This window comes from Vigna angularis, chromosome 7 (assembly GCF_016808095.1).
Source record: "Vigna angularis cultivar LongXiaoDou No.4 chromosome 7, ASM1680809v1, whole genome shotgun sequence".
Classification (NCBI taxonomy): Eukaryota; Viridiplantae; Streptophyta; class Magnoliopsida; order Fabales; family Fabaceae; genus Vigna; species Vigna angularis.
In genome coordinates, this window is record NC_068976.1 from 9,500,662 (window position 1) to 9,522,487 (window position 21,826).

At 30.8% G+C, this 21,826-nt stretch overlaps 1 protein-coding gene across 1 annotated transcript; it reads left to right on the top strand.

Annotated features, from left to right (window-relative positions):
• Window positions 1-9,022: 9,022 nt before the first annotated feature.
• Window positions 9,023-11,611, top strand: LOC108337192 (probable WRKY transcription factor 11). The gene is made up of 3 exons (XM_017573661.2): window positions 9,023-9,843; window positions 11,086-11,211; window positions 11,286-11,611. Exons 1-3 carry the CDS (start codon window positions 9,161-9,163, stop codon window positions 11,461-11,463), a joined length of 987 nt encoding a protein of 328 aa, XP_017429150.1. The 5' UTR covers window positions 9,023-9,160; the 3' UTR covers window positions 11,464-11,611.
• The last annotated feature ends 10,215 nt before the right edge of the window (window positions 11,612-21,826 follow it).

Consider the following 21,826-nt stretch of genomic DNA (forward strand, 5'->3'; position numbering starts at 1 on the left):
ATTGAATAAACTAATCGGTTGATTTTGATGAGTTCATGACTAGGAAAAATCCTACTGTCTCCGATCTTGAAAAGGATGAACCGATTGTAAGATATCTTAGAGAGAAGGAAAATACGGTTTTATAAAAAGGGTTTCTACAAAGAATGTGTGTTTTAAAATAATGAAACTTGTTTATAAAAATTCTATTTATACTTTAAACTTTTAATATTAAAATAATCAAGTCTCATTATTTTAAATACACTATCAATTCTAAAACATAATTTTTTAAACTCTAAGAAAGAGTAAATTTTATTATAAATAAAGAATCATTAAACGACAAAAAAAAACATAAAAATGAACTTTATGTATTTGATAGTTGATAAACTAGTTCATAAACTCTTAATATATAATTTTTAAATTAATAAACTAATTTATTATATTATATATGTTTGATAACTAATAAATAAACTACTTGTTAAATATAAAATGACATAAAATCATATAATTGTATTATATAAATAAAAATTGTGAATTCTAGAAAAAAAATAGTATTACGTAATTATAATTTTAGGTCTTTTGAGAAAGTTATTAAATTATTATTAATTTTTTAGCATTTTTATTTATTTTTTAAACATTATATATGACTTAGTGGACCATTTTATTTAAATTAATTCATTTAAAAATATGAATCAAATTTTAAATTTTGTTTACTTTTAAAAATTTATAAGTTAGAAGTTGCTTGAAGTAACTTGTATTTTATAAGAAGCTCTTATATAAATTACTTTGAAGTACGTCCAAGTAGTTAAAAAACATAAAATATACTATCTTAAATATTTTTATTTGCAAATCTTATATTTGTAAACATAGTATAAAACAAAGGAAGAAATGTATTACTACTCACATACTTGATAAGAAAAAAAAATCTAATTATGCTTATACTTAAAAAAATAAACTTTATTTTACAAAGATAAACTCATAATCAGTGAATGAACTTTATTATAGAAAGAAAAATTAGAACACTCAACAATGAGGTCTTTCTACTTATAACAAATAGGCTTAATAGTCTCTTTTGTCTCCAGTTTTGTTCAATTGTGTCAATTTGGTTACTGATTTTAAAAAAAGTGTCAACTTGGTCCTGACTTAGTAAATTTTATGTCAATGTCGTCCCTTCCGTTAAATACGCACAACAACGTTAACTCTTTTTCCCTCCTCTGCTCCTTTGCAATACATCATACCTTTTTCTTTTTTTTGTCAGTGCTATCTTTTCTTCTTCCTTTCGTAATACCAAAAAAAAGTGAGAGAGAAAATTGGATCGTTGGCATAAATAAGTTTTATTTCATTCATCAGAAAATTGGATCATTGTCAGTTGCATTCGGTTCAAGGCCTTCTATCGTTCGGTGCACATATTCTCTATTCCATCAGCATTGCCATTCGGTGTATTAGTCTTCTGCCGTTCGGGACAAAAGTTGTTTTTCACATTTGGTGTATTAGACTTCTATCATTCGGTGCAGAACCTCAATCCATAACCGCACCAGCAGCCCTGCACCATCATATGCTCCACTCAAACCTGCAAAACAAATCTTCATTGTCATCACCGCCATCATGAGAAGCATGAATCAATATCTTCTAGGTGGAGAATTTGGTGATGGAATAGCGACAAGCAACTTATGCACCGAACAGTTGAAGTCCAATACACTGAATGCGAAAAACAACTTATGTACCAAACAACAGAAAAATAATACAACGAATGGCAATGTTGATGGAATAGAGAAATATGTGCATCGAACGGTAGAAGGCCTTGAACCGAACGATAGAGAAAAGAATACAAAATTATAGTAAAACTGTATGCATTGAATGACTATGTGTTTCGTAAGTATACATGTGTCTCTCACTTTTTTTTTGGTATTACAAAAGGAAGAAAAAAAGATAACACTGACAAAAAGAAGAAAAAGGTCTGATGCATTGCAGAGGAGGGAGAAAAACAAATTAACGTCGTTGTGCGTATTTAACGGAAGGGACAAAGTTGACACAAAATTTACTAAATCAGGATCAAGTTGACACTTTTTTAAAACCAAAGACCAAATTGACACAATCGAACAAAGCTTGGGACAAAAGAGACTATTAAGCCTAAAAAATAAGTTAAAATATCTATATTAACAAAGGTTGCTTTAAATTCACAAATTAAGTATGGCAATAAAATTTTTAAAACATACTAAATTTATAAGACATCATATAAGACAACATTTTAAATATTCTTGTGAAGAGCGATCAATTTCACAATAATGAAAGATTGTATCATGTATTTTTTTTTCTTTTATAAATTTCCATAAATCAACGTTTGTTGGTGAGTAAAGAGATACAATTTTCGAGTGTGACAGACGTTCTTTTAATATTTTTATATTAACATAGGATGAGATATTTTGTTCGAACCAACTTAGATAAATAATTTGTAAATTTTTTCAAAAACTTGATTAAGGTGGTCCTTCTTAAGTTAAATAAAGATTGATAAGATGTAATCTAAAAGGACAAGGCAATGGATAGAAAGATTTACAATCTGATTTTATATGGGTTCGGTTGTTAACAAAAATTATATCGAATAAGTAGACTAACACGGTAAAGATACAAACAAATATTAATTGCAATGTGGCTAAAAAAAATTCAAATATTATTTGGACAACAATTATTAATGGTCAAAAATTTCAAATATTATATAGATCATAATCATTCTTGACTAAAAAACTTGAGTATTAGTAAGAACTCATCTATTTATGACTAAATACCACTGTAGATAAAATCTTTTAACGTATGTTATTTTGGACATTTCACGTTCAACATAACACCAAAGTCTTATTGGAAGATATCAATTTGACATTGGATGTGCGTTAACAAACGTTATTAGACGTCGATTTTGACACTAACCGATGTCCCATTTGTTTTTTTTTTTAAAAAGAAATTATTTTTAAAATAAAACCACACTTGAAATACAGAAAATGTCTCCAGCACATAAAAAAACTATATATAATACTATGCGTTTCAAGTCATTATAATACTAAACAATCTAAAAGGCAATCCAAAATATTAACCTTCTCGAAGGGTTGAAAATGAAAATCACCAAAAGAGAATGTGCTCAAGCAATGCATAATGGGAACAAATAATGAAGAAGGAAAGCACTGTCGTCGAGTTCCGAGAACTCACACACAAGAACTGCACCAAAAGCCAATGAAGACGAATTTTAATCGGTGGAAATGAAAGATAATGGTTCCAAACGTAATATAATCGGTGCAAAATGATTTTAAACAATGTAAAGTGGAAGAAAACTTACGTGAACGTTAATGGAGAACGAGAGAAAGCAAAGGAAGAAGATGAACACAGCGAGAAAGAAAACGCATAACTGGTGCTCGCATTCTGGACTAGGTGAAAATGCAGGGTATTTGAAATTGGTCCCCCTTCCTAGTCGACGTCAAATTTAGCGTCCAAAATGAGGTAATTTCGCACCTTTTTGACGTCCATGGGGAAGGGGCCGATGTCTAAACGGTAAAAAAAGTAATATTGATGCCCAAAATTAGATAATTTAGCACCTTTTTTTACGTCCGTGGGGAGGGGAGCTTACGTCTATTTCAAATTAGACATTGGGAGACCTGTAGCCAACCTCCAAAGTCAATAAAATAGTGACTTTTCAGTTCTAAGTGGAGACCATTTAACGTCTGATACTAAGGGAGCTAACATCTATACACCATATTTGACAACAGGGACTCCCCTAACCGACATCTAAAATGACGTTTTATTTACAAAATTGTCACCGATCATTTTTTACGTTGGATTTTCTTGCGTTAGACGTTAAACGCGTGACGTTAAACGCTATTTCTACACTAGTGAAACTTGTTAAATTAGCCCATCTAATAGGATATGAAACTTATCCACATGGGTTGGGACAAAAAAACCCATAAAACTAAAAAAAATCGTTATTAAAAAAATTCACATGGCCAAATACCATAAACTCTTATAGCTTAAGGCCAACCCATGGACTTTTGTTTAACATGTTGAGTATTTTATTCCTAATAGTAATAAAAAACTTTATGATTAGTTAACATATTGGTCTAACTAATTTTGTAACTTAATCATATATACTAGTCATGCATTCTTGAATCAAATTATGCAATTGTATTAATATCTATTTTTTTTCTTTTTAAATTTTATAAAATTGTGTGTATTTTTATTGGTTTAAACCTTCGGATAATCTTCATATTTGTTGGGGAATCTCAAGTGGATTCTATTGTTGAAAACAGTGTCAATTGGGTCCTCTTGTTGCAAACGGTCTTAATTGGGTCTTAAATTTTGTAAAATCATAACAATTAAGTCCTTTCCATTAATCAGTCAGAAACGACGTTAAAGTTTGTTGATGTGATGATGCTGATCTAAATGATTTTATTACGTGGAAAATTTAAATTATGACTTGTAATTCCTTCCCCAAATTAGGGTTCTTACGTAGAGGGGGATTTATCTTCTTCATTGTGCCACTGCATAACCTTGCAAAAAATCTCAAATTGTAGTCCAGATGCGTCCTTGAAAAGCGCCACCACAAAAATTTTCAAGTCTCTTACCCTTCTTTCTACCCCTCATTTCTCACTCACGAGAAATTAAAAAAAAGAGAAAAAAGAGTGAGAATAATAAGAATGAACGCTTTGTCTCTTTATCCACTATCATTGTTGCCTCCACCGCCCCAACTTGCAGATCAAGGCAACAACTTTCAGATATGCCCAGAAACCAAAAGTTTCTCAAGAGTGAGAACAACAACAATGTTGTTTGCATAATGAGCATTGAAGACATGTGTACCATATGACCGGACGATCGTCACAGAGCACAATGAAGACATGACCGAACGACCAACAAAGAAGACAAATTGGTCGGTCGGGATGGCCGGCCTCATAAGCATAAATGATTAAAGTTAAGGAGATTAAGGTAAATCACGTTTAAGGTAAATCACGTTTAAGGGTATTGGACCAGGATTGGGCCGAGATTAAAATATCGCTAATCCTAAGCCCATGTCTAAAATTTATAAATATAAGTCAAAAGTAATAAGTAGGTAGAGGCAATTATTGTGCATTTATTACTGTCATTGTCATATTAGATAACCAGACGGTTCAGTTACTGACTTTGACATCAGAGTATCTTTAACAGGTAAACCTCCGGCCAGACTAGCGAATAAAGGACCTAAGGAGCAAGACCGGACGACGAAGAAGAACAAAATGTGAAAGTACTTAATGACTCAGCCCTATAACCGAAATAACATGGATCCTCCTTTGTCTGTAATGAAAAGAGTTCCCAAGTTGGAGGAAGGAAAAGAAGGATAGTCTCTGGAAAAAGGAGATCGGATACGGCTAAACCTGCACCCAAAAGTTTATAACTTCAACAAATTCTCCATCCAAGGATTTCTCATCAACCTCCACGTATCCAATCCTGGATTAAATTTTTTTATTTTATTTTGTTTTTGTTTTCTCATATTGTTACGTACATCATCGTATACAATGTAAAGAGTTTTCTTCTCTCTTCTAATTTTTCAGGCTTCCTAGAGAAAGTTATTAAATCCCTAAATCCCAGAGAATGTTATTCCAGACTGTCACATTTTATTTCCATATATCCCCGTCATTTTATTTCTTCTTTCTTCTATTGGTTCGTCTCCTATGCTCAGTTAGCAAATCCCTAATTCTTTTTTCATTTTCCTCTTTCTCTAATCCTATATAGTTCAGAAAACCTTAATCCGAAAAGAAAAAATCCTTAGCCATTTATTTTAACATAAATGACCAATTAAATTTAGTATGTCAAAAATATCTTAATTTAAATAATAATTCTATGTAATAGAATAATTAACATCAACATATTTACTTTGCAACACGTGAGCATATGTTGACGTTGTTTTTTAATACTTAATGGAAAAGACGTAATTGTTAGGATTTTTCAAAATTTTGGACCCAATTCACACTCTTTTCAACAAGAAGACTTTAACATTTATCTATAAGTATAAGGACCATGAGGGTTTAAATATTTTTATTCTATTTTAATATAAACAAATGTTTATGTTTTATAAAAATAATAATTTATTTGATTTTTTTATGGATGATTCACTTGAGAAAAGCCATTTATTTTAAACTGAAATGCATTTATTATATTTTAGAGGTCAAAACTAAAAATAAGTTAAAAACTTATTTATATATAATTTTTTGTAAATAGTTTATCAAAATAAGTTCATAAAAACTTTTAAAACAAAAAAATTTACAAGAAAATGTGCTTTTATGATTATTTCCAAATAGACTCATAAAAAATACTTATTTTGAACTCTCTTTTTTTATCTTTAAGCTTAAAACAAACTCACCATATTTCATATTTTTAACCTTTTGAAATAATGAAATTATGTATATAAAATATGATTACAATTACAAAATTATTTTGAAAAGCTTTTTATAAAATTAATATTTATATATTGGAACAATAAGTTTTCATGATTAAAATCAAACATAAATTAATTTTCGTTTTTCAAAATTTGTGCAAAATAATCATTACACTAATTTATATTAAAACTACATCTTTATTATTAAATAATAAAAAATTATCCTTGTGTAATAAAATTTTTAAACTATAAGTTTTTATTGGGTATTCAACCTTGTATAAAGACGAGTGAAAAAGAAAAAATATATTAATAAAATATCATGCAAAACTTAAAAATTATTGGATTAAAATTGCAAAACAAATAAAAAACATAACTGAAAATGTATTAAAAATGAAATAATTTAATTTTACCATACCAACCCAATCCTAACTCACTTTATATAAGATTTTGGAGACTGAAACTTTTAAAAAAACTCCTTATTAAAAGAATAAAATTTAATTTTAATCAATGAATGAACTAGAAACTCAAATAACAATTCTATTCATGACTAATCGAGTAAATATATTGGGTAAAAGATCGTAACTTTTAATTAAAATTAAGTATTTATGAAGAACCACTTATAACTCAAAATAAGTATTTCTTTTAACACAAAAACTTATCAAAGGATGCTTAGCATTTCTATATGTTAGACAAAGAATGCTTTAAACAATATTTGCATCTGTCCATCCACACAAATGGTATATGCTAGACTAACTTAGATATTTTATATTTATTGAACTAAACTAGATAATTTGGGTATGATATGATTTGATACACATAAAATTATGTTTATTCTTAGTTGTTTAAACACAAGGTTAAAATCAAACAAAACGTTTGTGCAACTCAGATCTAACAATTCTCATTTAATAATATTATATTTATAAGTATAATATATTTTTAAAAAAAGTTATCTTATCACATCCGTTAAATAAAATTTATTGAAGTACGAGAAATCTCTGAAACGTATAGTCATAAACGCGTAAAATATTTAATATAGAAAGAAAAACTCATATAACGACAAAATAATAAATTAATAATCTTTATAAAAAAGTTAAGTATTTAAGACTATTTTTAAATTTATAAATTTGATGTGTTCATAGAATTTGAAAATACACGTAACTACACTAGTTTTAATGTTTAAGAAATGTATTTGGAAATCTCAATAAAAAAATAATACAATAAAAATTCATTACAATAAACATTCATTAATAGTGTTAAATATAATGAAAAACTATGTATAAAATTAATATTGGTTATATTTAATATACACGGTTTATAATGAAAGAAATATGAAATAAACCTAAATATAAATAAGAAATAATAATAAATTAATTAAAGATAAAAATAAAGATAATATATTTATCTTTTTTTCTCAAATTAGTACATAATTTATAGAGACTTAGTGAAAATATCTGCATTTGTACTCGAGTGACACCAAATTATTAATGATTTTGAAAAATGAAATATAAATCCATAAGACTAACCATGTAGAAGATTGTTCCATAAGAATCTAATAAATAAAGATATTATTGTTGAGGAGTCATCACAACTATAAATAAATTAATAAAAAATCATTTTTGTCAGAAGAAAAAGATATATATAGACAAAGCAAATGCAACCGTGACAAAAAAAAAATCAGAAAAGACAATAACAAAAACGAAGTTATTAATGAATAGAGAAACCTTAACAAATAAAAAACTTAAACTTATATTTATATATTATTTTTTTAAACATTAAAATAATTTATTTACAAGTCTATTATATAATATGGGTGAAAACACAAACATATGAGCTGTACCATTAATTTAGTGATAAAAATTGCAAGAAATAAAAGTTGGCAAGTAGAGTAAAAGAGATTGTAGATTTAAATTTTTCACTAACATTTTGAAGTTATAAATTTTTTAATGAAATTAGATTGGAGACGAGAGAAATAGGCACATTGTGTTTTTTTTTTATGATGATAAAAATAATAAAATTATTATTATTATAATTATGAAATTAATTATGAGTAACTTTTAAACTTTTATTTATTTTATAGGTAATTTTATAATTAAAAAATATTTAAATTATAAAAAATAAATTTAAAGAACCAATAAAATTGATAAAATAATTATTTTAGTTTTAGAAACTTTTATTTAAATGATAAATTTAAAAAATAAATATGTACACTAACAAAAAATATTTTTATTTATAAATATAAATATCTTATAATTAAATTTGTAAATTTTGTATGTCCATACTTGAACATCTTCTATACCATTTAAATGACCCAAATACTTATTAAACAAATCACTTACACATGTAAATAGTTCTGAGATATGTAATAAATATGTTGAATTTAAGTGGTATTTACTTGAGAAAAATAAATTAAAGAACATAAAACTATTTTGATTTCCTATAACACTTGTTTTAAGATAAAATAAAATATAGAAAAAACTATTAACTGACATACACAAAAAGAGAAAAATCATAATTAAATCATAAAGTTTAACATAAAATCATGTTTACAACTCATCTGGTATTAAAAAAGTATTAATTATATTCAGTTCAAACCAAAGACATTTTCTAACTCTGGTCTGTCTTACCAAGTCCCCCACTCCTTCCATTCTTTTCCATGTATATATATATATATATATATATCCTCTCTCCCTATTTCCTTCCACCCTTCCAATTCCATTCACTCCCATCTCTTTTTAATCCCATGGCACTGTGATTTTACTCCTCAATTTCCCTTATCCCAATTCTCTTCTCCATCAAATGGCTGTGGAACTCATGGGGTTCCCCAAAATCGATGATCAAAAGGCCATCCAAGAGGCTGCATCGGAAGGCCTCAAGGGCATGGAACACCTGATCCGAATCCTCTCCCACCAACCCTCTCACTTGAACACCGACCTCACCGACGTTACCGTCTCCAAGTTCAAGAAACTCATCTCCCTCCTCAACCGAACCGGCCACGCCCGCTTCAGACGTGCTCCGCTTCAGGTTAACCCCCCTGAACCGGTTCAAACCCCCGAGCCTGTTCAAACCCCCGCACCGGCTCACAATCCTCCCTCTGCACCACTCCATCTTCCTCCCCCGCAAACCGCCAACCTCTCTCTGCCGGCGCTCTTCGCGTCGCCGGCGCCGGTTCACCATGCCTCGGGGAGCGTCACGCTCGACTTCACCAAGCCGCACAACGCGCTCCGGAACTCCAAGGCGAAGTCCGTGGAACTCGAGTTCTCCAAGGAGACCTTCAGCGTCTCCTCCAACTCCTCCTTCTTGTCCTCCGCCATCACCGGCGACGGCAGCGTCTCCAACGGCAAGATCTTTCTCGCCCCGCCGCCTCCGCCTCCCGCGACCTCCGCCGGGAAACCGCCGGCGTTCAAGAAACGCTGCCTCGAACACCGCGAACACTCCGACGACGTCTCCGGATCCGGCAAGTGCCACTGCGTCAAGCGAAGGTACACCGCGTTTCACCCGATCGTAACCCCTCTGAATTGTTGACTAGAACTGTTATATTAAATAAATAATCTAATTTTTTTCTGGCATAAAATTTAATTCGGAAAATAGGAGTATTCATTAATACACTAAAAGATGCGTGTCATAACTATTCAAAGTTTTTGACTAGTCAGTAGAAAATGAAATCTCTTTTATTCTTATAAGTTTAATTTGTTTCACGAGAAACCAAATTTAATTTGATGTGGTAAATAAATTTATTAATTTTTATGATGTTTTTTAATTTTAATTAAGTTATAATAGAACGAAGATGATTTAATTAAAATTTACATAAAATGGTTAGGGTAAGAAATTATGAATTTTAATCTGATAATAAATTTGGCCTGGTATTATATTTAATTTGAAGTAGTAAATCTGAAATGTAAAATGATATTAGTAATTAATTAAGGAAGATAATGTTTTAAAGAATGAGATTAGGGAGTAATGGTTTTGGGGTGTAAAGGGGGCGTTGAAGTGTTTTCGTGAAGTAATCACGTGAGTGGGGTAAGGCAGCGTTTGGGAGTCAACGATTTGGGCAGTGGTGCAGTTAAATGCATTAATAGGTATACCACGCGTGATAGTGACACGACAACATAGGGTTCCTGTGCTGTGCCTGTGTCTGGTGTCTCCATTGTCCAGAAGCCAGTTTTTAGAAATTCCTGTCTCACAAACAACTCAGACAATTTCAACCTTCCCAAACTGAACCTTCTTTCAATACCTTGTCGTTTTTCTCCTTCCCTCCTGTTAATCGCTTTTGACTCTTGACCTTCCTTTTATTTATGCTACTTTTTCTTTTATATATTCTACTTTAAAAAATTCAACAAAAGCATTGTTTTATATTGAAAAATAAAATAATACAATGCCGTTAAACTCTTATTTTTGTAGTAGTTTTTTTATATTATTATAGTTTATTTATGAATCATTTATAACCCGTGAGTTTCTTTGTGTATTTATTCTTTTAAGAAATTACTCTTTTACTAAAATAAGTTGTTTTACGTTTGCTAATTTGTTTATTTTAAACATAAATAATTTATCATTTTTTGTTGTAACCGCTTCCTTGAAATTTACTTATTCTTAAATATTTATTTGCTGTAATAGTTACTATACAGATCATATTAAGAAGTTTCGAATTGAAAGTCAATATAGGTTTTTTATTTTATGTGTACAGAATAAAATGTAATTAATTAATTAATTAATTTTGTGTTCAGGAAAAATAGGGTGAAGAAGACCGTGAGAGTGCCGGCGATAAGTTCAAAGATCGCCGATATTCCGCCGGACGAGTACTCGTGGAGGAAGTACGGTCAGAAACCGATCAAGGGCTCACCGTACCCTCGGTGAGAGATGTTGTAAATTTTGTTGACTTTCATCTGAAAGACTCGTTCTCTGACGTTGATTTTTTTGTGATCAGGGGGTATTACAAGTGCAGCACGGTGAGAGGGTGTCCCGCAAGGAAACACGTGGAGCGTGCACCAGACGATCCGGCGATGCTGATAGTGACGTACGAGGGGGAGCACAGGCACGCGGTTCAGGCCGCGATGCAGGAGAACGCAGCCGGAGTGGTGGGTTTGGTGTTCGAGTCAACGTAGAAAGTGGAATAAATGAAAAAAACATTAAAAAAATTGGGAAGTGGAGGACTTTTTTTTAAGTACTATAATTTTTGGAAAGTGTAGTTGGAACCATGGTTGCTTTGTAAATTTCTTTTATTTATTTTTATTATTATTATTATTATTATTATTATTAGTAATATTATAATATTTAGTTTCATAGATAGGTGAAAATTGGAATCTCAAAGTAATTTATTTCTATCCTTTTGCGAAAAGTCTTGATAGTTATGATTCTTTATGATTTGGTATTGGGAGGAGGCAGGGTCACCCCATTCCTGTTTTCTAATATACTCATAAAATAAAGCAATCATTATTTTTATTTTATTGGTCTGACTTTAGTTAACAAGTCACCCAAATTAAATGCCATGAATCATCACACATTTTTTAATTTTCCTCTAGAACCCACTCTTTTTTTTTTAATTATAACTGTAATTTTTTAATTTGACTAAATTTTTAAAGTTTTTATTTTAATGGAATATGTTTTCTATTGATAAAATAATTTTCCAAAGAATAGTTGCTTTTACTTTTTCTTTTCACCGTTTTTAATAACGAGGGTACCTTAAAAGGGTTGAAGTTTCAATTCCTTTTGTTGAATTCAAAGTTGAAACAATGAGATTGTTAAAGTGTGGTGGAAGAGACTCATCATCTTTAATCGTCGTTGCCTTTGTACCTCACTTACCTCTACTTTGAAAATTTTTATATCAACTTTTGTCAGTTATATATATTATTCAGCCCTGCTTTATAATTTCATTAACTTTTCCAATTCATTATTATCCTTTACAACATCTTCATGAGTTTTATACTTAAATAACTTTCATTTTCTTTTTCTAATAATAAAATCTTATGCTCAAGTCACTTAACTCGTTTTATATTTGCAACATGTTAATATTCTTTACTTTTCTCTTTCTAAACTTAGCACGTTTGAAATCAACTCTATTTACCAAAATTATACTTAATTTGAATTATTTGATAAGCAAACAAATACCAACATTTTTTTGAAAAATCATATACAATCACGAAAAACAAATAAAATATTACACATCCAACTTTCTACTGCGAGAAAAAGAAAAACAAATGTCCACTTTTATAAATTTTATAACAATTTATACATAAAATAATCTCAAACTAAACGTAATCAATTAAAATAAAATTAAATGTAATAAAACACTTATTCTTTTATTCCAACATAATAAATAATTAAAACATATAAATATGAATAATAATTATAATTAAATAATAAATAAAATCAATTAATCAATTTAAATTTAAATATTTGTAATATATTTTTATTTTGAAATATAGTGTTTTATAAATTATTTATTAAAGAATCAAATTTATCCTATAACATTTCTTCAGAATTTTGACTCTCCTCCCTCAACCCAATCAACATAATTTTTTACTCTCTTTTCTTTCATTTTCTTTCTTCTTCATTCCCTTTGGTTTCCTTTTTAATCCAAAACACACTCCATAATGAATAATAATCAATAAGAGAACCTTTGACACGGAAAATACCTGCTCCCACCAGATTTTTCGAAACAGCGTTGAATTTTAACTACAGAGAGAGAGAGTTCAACCAAAACACTGACACATTTTTTATACATCAAATCATACAAAATGTTGTTGCTACTTGCTTTTCGTCTTAACAATGTTTGGATGCTATTGTCACTACATTATTGGACAAAAATATGAGAAAAATCAACACTTGTTTCTAAGAAATAACCATTTCTCATAAAATTCTCTTAAAGAAACTAAATGATTTTTTATTTAATGGATTAAATTAAATATGTAAATAAATAAACAACATTTTTAGAACTCAAAAAGCATATACTTAATGGAAGTTGTTAAATTTTGAGATGAATTTAAAGTTCTCTAACAAACAAAAAGTCATTCAAATTAAAGTATGTTACCAAAGATGGCATAACAAGTGGTCAAATTGAATTCTAAATTGAGAATTGAAAAGCAAATGCCTAAACACCTATTTATAGAAAATAAAATTGATTTTCTTTTTTTAATTTTTGTTATATCAGGAACAGATTGTAATTTGTAGTTTAATATTGAAAAAGTGAGGTAGTGAACCAATCTGTTTAACCGACCAACTTGTGGTAGGCCTGGTCGGGTTCACATTTTTTCATCTCACTAATTAGTGAATCGAGTTTGGTTGACTCACTAAGTAGCTAGCCAGTGGTGGGTCGAGCCGGATTGGACTAGGTGACCCGTTAAAGTTTTTAAATTTATCAAAGTCTTAAAACTTAATTAAACAACCTAAAATGCAACATCTTAAATATTATTATTTAATAATATTATATTAAAAAACATAGCATATATTTTTTAAAGAATGATTGTTCTTATACAAACACTTTTGAATAAAATTTATTAAAGAGAGAGAAATCTCTAAAATAGATAAAAATAAGCTAGTACTAAAAAAAATGGATAGGAACCCGTGAGTCAACCTGACCCACCACGGGTTCAGGTTAGGTTGATGAAAATTTTCTTCTGAAATTTCGATACGAGCCAATTTTGGACCGGACTCACTAACAACTCGACTCACCTGGGTTGAATCCGTGGTGAGCCGAGTTGGGTCACCAACCCAACTAATTTTTCTAATAAGTACTTTTTGTTGGGTTAGTTATTTTTCAAAATATTGAAAAGGAGGTTCGTGTGAAATTATTTTTGTATGGAATAATTAGGCAACATGAAAAATTCACAAATCTATACCTAGTATCTCAATTTTTATGCAAAAACAAATTTGAATCACTATGAAGCTATTAAAAATTTTGTTAAAGAGAATATTTTGTGATATCTTTGTGTGAATGAAATATTATGTTTGATTGATCATAAATGTAATTTAAGATCCTTCCCTTTATTTAGATTTGAATTTTGTTATTTTTTTACTTAAAAAAAAGCTAGTGAGTCAATCCTTTTTAATTCACGAAGCCGTAGTATGCCAAGTCAAGTTCAAATTTGAATTAAACCAGATGGTCCATTAAAGTTTTTAAATTTATCGAAGACAACTTAATTAAATAACATAAAATGAAACATCTTAAATATTCTTATTTAATAATATTATATGAAAAATATAGCATACTTTTGTAAAACATAATTGTTGTTACCAATGAGGAGCATTGGTATCTTGAAAGCTATAAAGTTTTGATGATGATAAAAGCTGAAGAATTGAAGACTCTAAATGCATCTTTGTTAAACGCATTTTGTATAAACAAATGTATAGGATAAATTGTAATGATGTAAAAATTGTTAGAATTTTTCGTATTTAGTGAGTCATTGCGCAAATAATCGATTATTAAGAAGAATAATCGATTATCACGAGCCAACTTAGAAGAGAGTTGCTCGCGCAAATAATCGATTATTACACAGAATAATCGATTATCACTGTTTCATTTAATACTGTCCAAGTCTCTGGAATAATCAATTATTGCTCAGGATAATGGATTATCACATTTTGAAAACCCCATAACGGACACAAATAATCGATTATCACTTATGCTAATCGATTATCAGTGGCAGTTGGGAGATGTCTTTTCAGTTTTTGACCTTGCACGAAACTAGGCTTATAAATAGAGGTCTTCACAGCTCTTAGAAAAAAACTTTTCAATTGAGAGTATTAGAACTTTGTGCCTAAGGGAAGCTCTCTGTGAGTGAAAAGGATCTATGCCATTTTGAGAATACAGTTTGTCTGAGGAAGTTCTCAAAGTGATAGAGTGCTCTTGTCTGGTCTTGTGAATAGGAGAAGCTCGCGCTTTGTGTGTCAAAGGTCGGAGCAGTTCTCTTCAAGTTGGCAGAGTTGTTGCTTTCGGTTCGTGCGTCGAAGGAAGCTCTTCCGGTTCGTTTGTCGAAGGAAGTTACTTGCACTCTTCTGGTTCATTTGTCGAAGGAAGGTGTTTTCTATTCTTTGCTCATTTCATTATCTTGTAATCTGTACAACTATATTTTTAGTGAAAAAGGTTAATCACTATTTATAGTGATTAACGACTGGACGTAGAATATTTTGATTCGAACCAGGATAAAAATTCTGTGTTGATTTTCTTGATCCCTAAACTCTTAGCACATCAACTGTTCGATAAAAGTTCGCTAAGAAAATCAATTTTTGAAACCGACTCTTTTAACTTGTGTTGTGATCATTACACGCTTTCCGCTATCTATATTTTATTCCGCTGCACGACTCTATATCGATACCGATTGTTCCGACAATTGTTCTTATCAAAATGTTAATAATGAATAAAATTTATTAAAGAGAGAGAAATTTCTAAAAGCGACAAAAATAAACTCATAAAAACGTTATTGATAAATAAACTTTCTTGAAGAAAGAGAAATCTCTAAAGCCCACAAAAATAAACTCTTAAAGTTTATGAGGGAAAGAATTCAAGTGATGACAACAATGGTGATCAATAAACTTTAATAAATCTTTAAATAATTAAATTTATTTTAAACGCATAAAGGAGCATAAAAATTGTAAGAAAGGTATCAATTTTGCATATATCAGTAATTACGACAAAGAATCAAGTCACTAGAAGAAAGGTTGGACAAAGATTATCTTACTGATAACTATTACAATACAAATGTTTGTAATTGCAGCTTTTAGTTACACATGAATATTTTGTTTTTAATCTCTCCAATCTAAACACATGGATATTTTTTCAACAGATCTTTCTGAGTTTATATGAAAATGTTCTAAAAACATAAAAAATACAAAAAGGAGTTTGAATTGTGTTAGCGGATGTTTTTCAAAACTTTTTTGAAAACCTCATGAACAAATCCAAATTATGATGTATTTATAAAATAATCAAACTCAAGGTTTAATTTGAGAGGAAAATTATAAAAACGATAAACGATAGTTTAAAGCCATATTTTTAGAAACACGAAAAACACTTTTTAAGGTTAGTTGTAAGGAATAAACAAGCAAATAAGAGTGTTCTTTTGATGTCACTATGGTCTTGCAACATGAGTTCTTTATTAAGGCATATATTAGAGTAAAGTTCAACAAACTTGATGCTTTTTTATTACGTGTAGTTAAATAATAAAATACAAATATGAATATGATTAATATGTAAATGCTAGTTTTCAAACAAATCAAGTGAGATGTATGTGCTTTGTCTGATAAATGATAATACACATTATCTTCTCTTGTTCTATCTAATAAGTGAAATCTTAGTATCTCACAAAATTGTTTTTCTGTTTTACAAGGAAAACTTTTATTTTTAAATGTATTAAGAAAATTTCGAAAAGCTTGTGTGAACACTAAAAATCTCTTGAAAGATATGATAAAGTTATTCCACACCAACATACATCTTGACATTCTTTATGATAGAAAAACTATTTGTCACACACGATCTTATGCTTTACTCTAGTTTGGATGAAAACTTGTCTTAGACCTGATAAGTCATGTTATATATCAAGATGTTTCTTAAAGAAGAGATATGAAATTAATGTTTCATGTATTTAATGCATATTGTGAGACCCTAGATATTTAACGCACCAAATCCCACACTCTGAACCTCATTTAATGCACTGTGCCACGTCAAAACCCACTCTGCATGCGCCGGCCATGTGTCACTGAGGGAACGTCCAAAACGTTAGTGGAAAAACAAGTGGCATGCAGAGAATGGACGTTCGTCCTGCGTGGGAAGAGAAAAATATTTTCTGGAAACCTCTTCTCCATTCCTTGCACGATTCATCTTCTTCCCAGAAAATCTGAATTAAAATCCTCCAGCTTCTCTCTAAAATCTTTCATCTTCTCTCTAAGATAACTCACCATCAAAATCTCTGCTTCCATTTCAGAACCGTAGGATCGTTCACTGTGTCGTGAGCTTTCATTTGAACCGAGCGGAACTGAAATCTGAACTGGTAAGTTCTCAAACCCTAAAACGCTCCGTTCAGAGTTGCATGCGGACGCTGGTCCTGCTGCATGTTAGAGTATGAGCTGAGTTTGTCTCCGTTTCTTGTGGTTAGATTTAGTGAAACATTCGAGGAGTACGTTGCGGGTAGGGAAACCATATTTGGACGAGTTAAAAACAGTCGCTTAGGGAGTTCACTGCTAGACCAGGTAAGGGGAGCTTTAATAATTTAATTTAATACTTGTTTGATGTGTATGAAATGCCTGAAGTATACTGGATGTCTGAAATGTATGAAATATTTGATGTTTAAGTATGCATGAACGAGCATGGTTGCACTGGATGTATATGATGAATATTGTTTGGAACTGTATGCTGAGAATGAAACGTATGATTTGGAATATGATTAAGTTTCTGTATGGTTTGGGATGATAATATGAATTTTGTAATGTATGAGATTTATGGTGGAGAGAAATTATAAGTTATGAATCGTATGAAAACTGTAAAGTTATTGTAAACTGAAAAATCTGGAAAATATCATGTTTTCTGCTTGATAAAATACGCTCGTCCTTGTACGGTCATATACCGTTCGGTTTCTCTAAAATTGATTTAGAATGAAATTCTTTCATTTGGAAAGGATTCGGTCTTAGAACGAGCGTCCCTATTTGAAATGCTATTTGAGCGTTCGTCCTAAGTGGCGTTCGGTCTTAGACCGAACGCTCGTTCAAAAAGATAAATGATAAGTAGCGCTCGTCCTTATGTCGAGCGTCCGTCTTTGATAGTGTTCGGCCCTCTGTCGAGCGTTCGTTCTTGATAGCGGTCGGCCTTAAGTCGATCGTTCGTCTTGGATAGCGTTCGGCCTTATATCGAACGTTCGTTCTAAATCGCGCAAGGTCTTCTATCAAGCGCTCGTACAAATTGAATAATTATTTGATTTTAAATAGCGTTCGTCCAAATCTTAAATAGCGTTCGTCCTGATTTTAAATAGCGTTCGTTCAAATTATTAGTTGACGTTCGGTCATTGACTGGCGGTATTCCCTCTTGAAATTTAATCACGCTTGGTATATTTATCTAAAGGAATTGTATTGTATCTATCCTTTGGATTCAATCTAAAATCTTTATACTTAAATTATTCTAAGTATTATTCCGAACTTCTAAAGTCAATTCCCTTTAATTGAGTCATGTATTTATAACGTCCGTCAGAGGACTGAGGTTCGTTTCTGTTGTTCAGAAACGATTATTTCTCTGTACTGAAATAACGTTCGTCCTTATTTCGAAAAGGATGAACGTTCGTTAATTTATGAAAGTGGAACACAGAATGAAAATGTGAATAATAGAAATGGTGAAGGTGTGTGAACGTTATTTTAAGAGGAATATTGAAAGTGGATTTTAACGAACGTTCCAAGGAGGAACGTCTATATGACCTGAATGTGATAAGTTGTATAGTATGACCATGGTAAAATCGCTGATGGCTGATCATCCTGATATTCCGTGAGTGTTCATCCTCATGTAGAGGGGAGTAGGTCATGTGTGGGAATGGCAGGAGGCCCTAGCCCTATTGAGTACTTTGAGGCTGATAGGGTTAACCTCGGGTGGCAGCTGATGGATGGTTCCAGTTACTACATCACCCGGGTGCACGAACGCCTGCGGTTACTTGGATTCATACAGTCCGGACAGTCGTCATTTATGAGAGTTGGATAATTTATTTTATTTGATTCATTGATGTATGTCTTGTGTGTTAATTTCTGATGTTAAATTGTATGTGAAATGTATGAATTAAATTACCTAAGCTTACCCTTGCAATTCCTTGTGTTGTCTATTGGTTATGTACGTCCGTCTTGTCAATGCAATGATCATCCGTTGTGGATGTGAGCAGATGGAGAGGCGCCACTTGAAGAAATGCTGGAAGAAGAAAATTTGGAGGACGCCAACCTAGTCGAGGTGGAGGTTAAGGCCGAACAGTAGATCGCTCGCTCTTTAGTAGTTGTTAGTGGGCTTTATGGTTGTTTTAGGACGTTCGGTTATTTTTTTGTAAACCGTTCGTTGTTAGCGTTCGCTGTTCTTGGACTTGATTATTGTAACGCTAATATTCCAGCCGTTCGACTTTTGGTCTCTGTTAGTTGTAAAGACTGTTTACTGTTTACTGTTTACTGTTAATTGTAATTAATTCTAATTAATGGTAATTACTATTTATTGGGATGTTACACATATCTATGTCTTTGCATGGACAAATAAAATTTTGAATGTGAATACCTAAAGTGAAGATTCTCAACAAACAGAAAAGGATTTATAAGGACTTTTTCCTCAACCCTTTATATAAAGTGGTTTTCCAAGAACACAACATAAGTGATTAAGAGTTATCAAAATGTGGTCAATAATCATACCCAAAATTTTCTACATTGTAAGCTTCACGAAAACATTGTTTGTCTTTATTTAAAAAACTAGAAAAGTGTATAAGATTTGTATCTATTAGAAGACATTGTCTTCAATTGGTGACCCAAACACTATGATCCTTTCTATCGCTTTTCATTGTAAAACTCTTTTAGCCAAAAATGGATGCATTCTAAAAAAATATTCAAGTCTTAGCCAAAAGTGCTTGTTGTTCCAAATAACACCTAGGTTGTAAATTTGGAGTGGCTACTGCTCCAAATAATACATATGTTATTAGTTAGAAGTGGTAGTGTTTCAAATAATACTTTCAGTTGTTGGTTAGAGATGAATGAGTGTTCAAATAATACTCAGAGTTATCTAGTTAAGAGTGATTGAGTTTCAAATGATAGTTTTTTGTAACATTGGAATTTGGCTAATGAAACTTGATCAAGTGATCAAGAACTAGACTTAATATGCATTTATAAACAAACCAGTATGGAAATTTCCAACATTAATTTTTTTTTACCTTAAAACTACTTAAAATTGTATGTTATTAAAACTTTACTAACAAAATAAGGAAAGATTTGAAAAAAAACAACTAAGTTTTTAAAATGTTTTTAACATATTGTTTATCGCATTGAAAACTTATGCCTCTTTATACTTTGTTAAACACGTATTTGCAAAAGTTGCTAAAATGTTTTAAAACACCATTTAATTTCCCCTTTTGTATTTTTTTTCTCATGTGTTCACAATTGGTATAAAAGCTTTGCTTCTAAAGTATTAAGTACCTTACAAAGCCTCCTACCTTGTTAAAAGAAGACTTTCTATACTTCAAAGACAAAATGAAAACATACATGAAGTTCAAATACAATCAAAAGCTAGAAATCATCATTAGAGGAGATATTGTGATCAATACTCATAGAGAAAAGTGCGATAAGAAAGAGTTTGATAAGATCCAATTGACCAACAAAGCAATATACACTCTTATTTGTGCTATTTCTAAAAATAAAGACAAAAAAATTTGTAGGTTAAAGTCAACTAAGGTGACTTAGAACTCCTTAAAGATCAACTATGAAGGGAAGTTGTCACTATCATAAGGAAGTATGAATCTTTCTCTTTGAAGGATGGTGAACCTATAGATGACATATTTGGATGAATACATATTGTTTTGTATGGATTATTAGCTACATGACAAGCATTTACAAAGGATTAAATAAACTTGAAGTTGTTGGAAAACACCAAACATTTAGAGCCTAAAACAACGACCGTTGTAAAGGCCCATAATTTGAAGAAGTTCACATAGGATGAGCTATTGGGGATGTTGAGAGTCCATGAAATGTATCTTCAAGATTGTGACAAAAATAAACCTTTTATGGTGTTTGAAAAAGGACTTCAAGAGAAAATAAAACAACCAAAAGTTAGACAAAAAGGACACTACAACTCTTAAAGCTTTATAAGAAATAGATGTTATATCTAAGGTTGAGCATGATAACGAGGAAATTTATGTCATGAAAGTTTAAGCAAATGCTTAAATTTAAAAGACATGAAAACAAAAAGTTTCCTAATATAGAATAATCTATCTTATGAAGATCTTCTTAATAGCCATAATTTGATCTTTAAGTAATATTTGAAGCTAGAGCAATACCTTAAAGCTTTTTGTATTGTATGTGGTCAAAGATCTCTCAGTCCTGGTAACCAAAATCTTTGATTAACTAACTTAAGACAATGACATGATACCGTTTACCGAGTACCTAGTGTTGGATAACATGTAGCCGATAGAATGACCATTAAATACTCTATGAGGAATAGATCACCTAGTCGGACACCAAATACCAGGTACCAAGTGTTATGTTTCTTGCACCAAGGCCTATATTTATTCTTTCGTAACAATGTTGCTCATAAAGTCAGGATATCACCTACCAGTATCTCCTTGTGCTTATTGGAGATATCCTCATGTTCAAAGACTTAACCAAAAATAAGTGCAATTTCTCACAAGTAAGCTGACCATTTGGCTTCTAGGCCGATAGGCCCATAACCATGGTCCATTAGGATATGACCCATGGTCAGCAAGGTATACTTAAAAACATTATTTTAATCATAGTTTGACCTCACCTTTCGCATTAATTCAA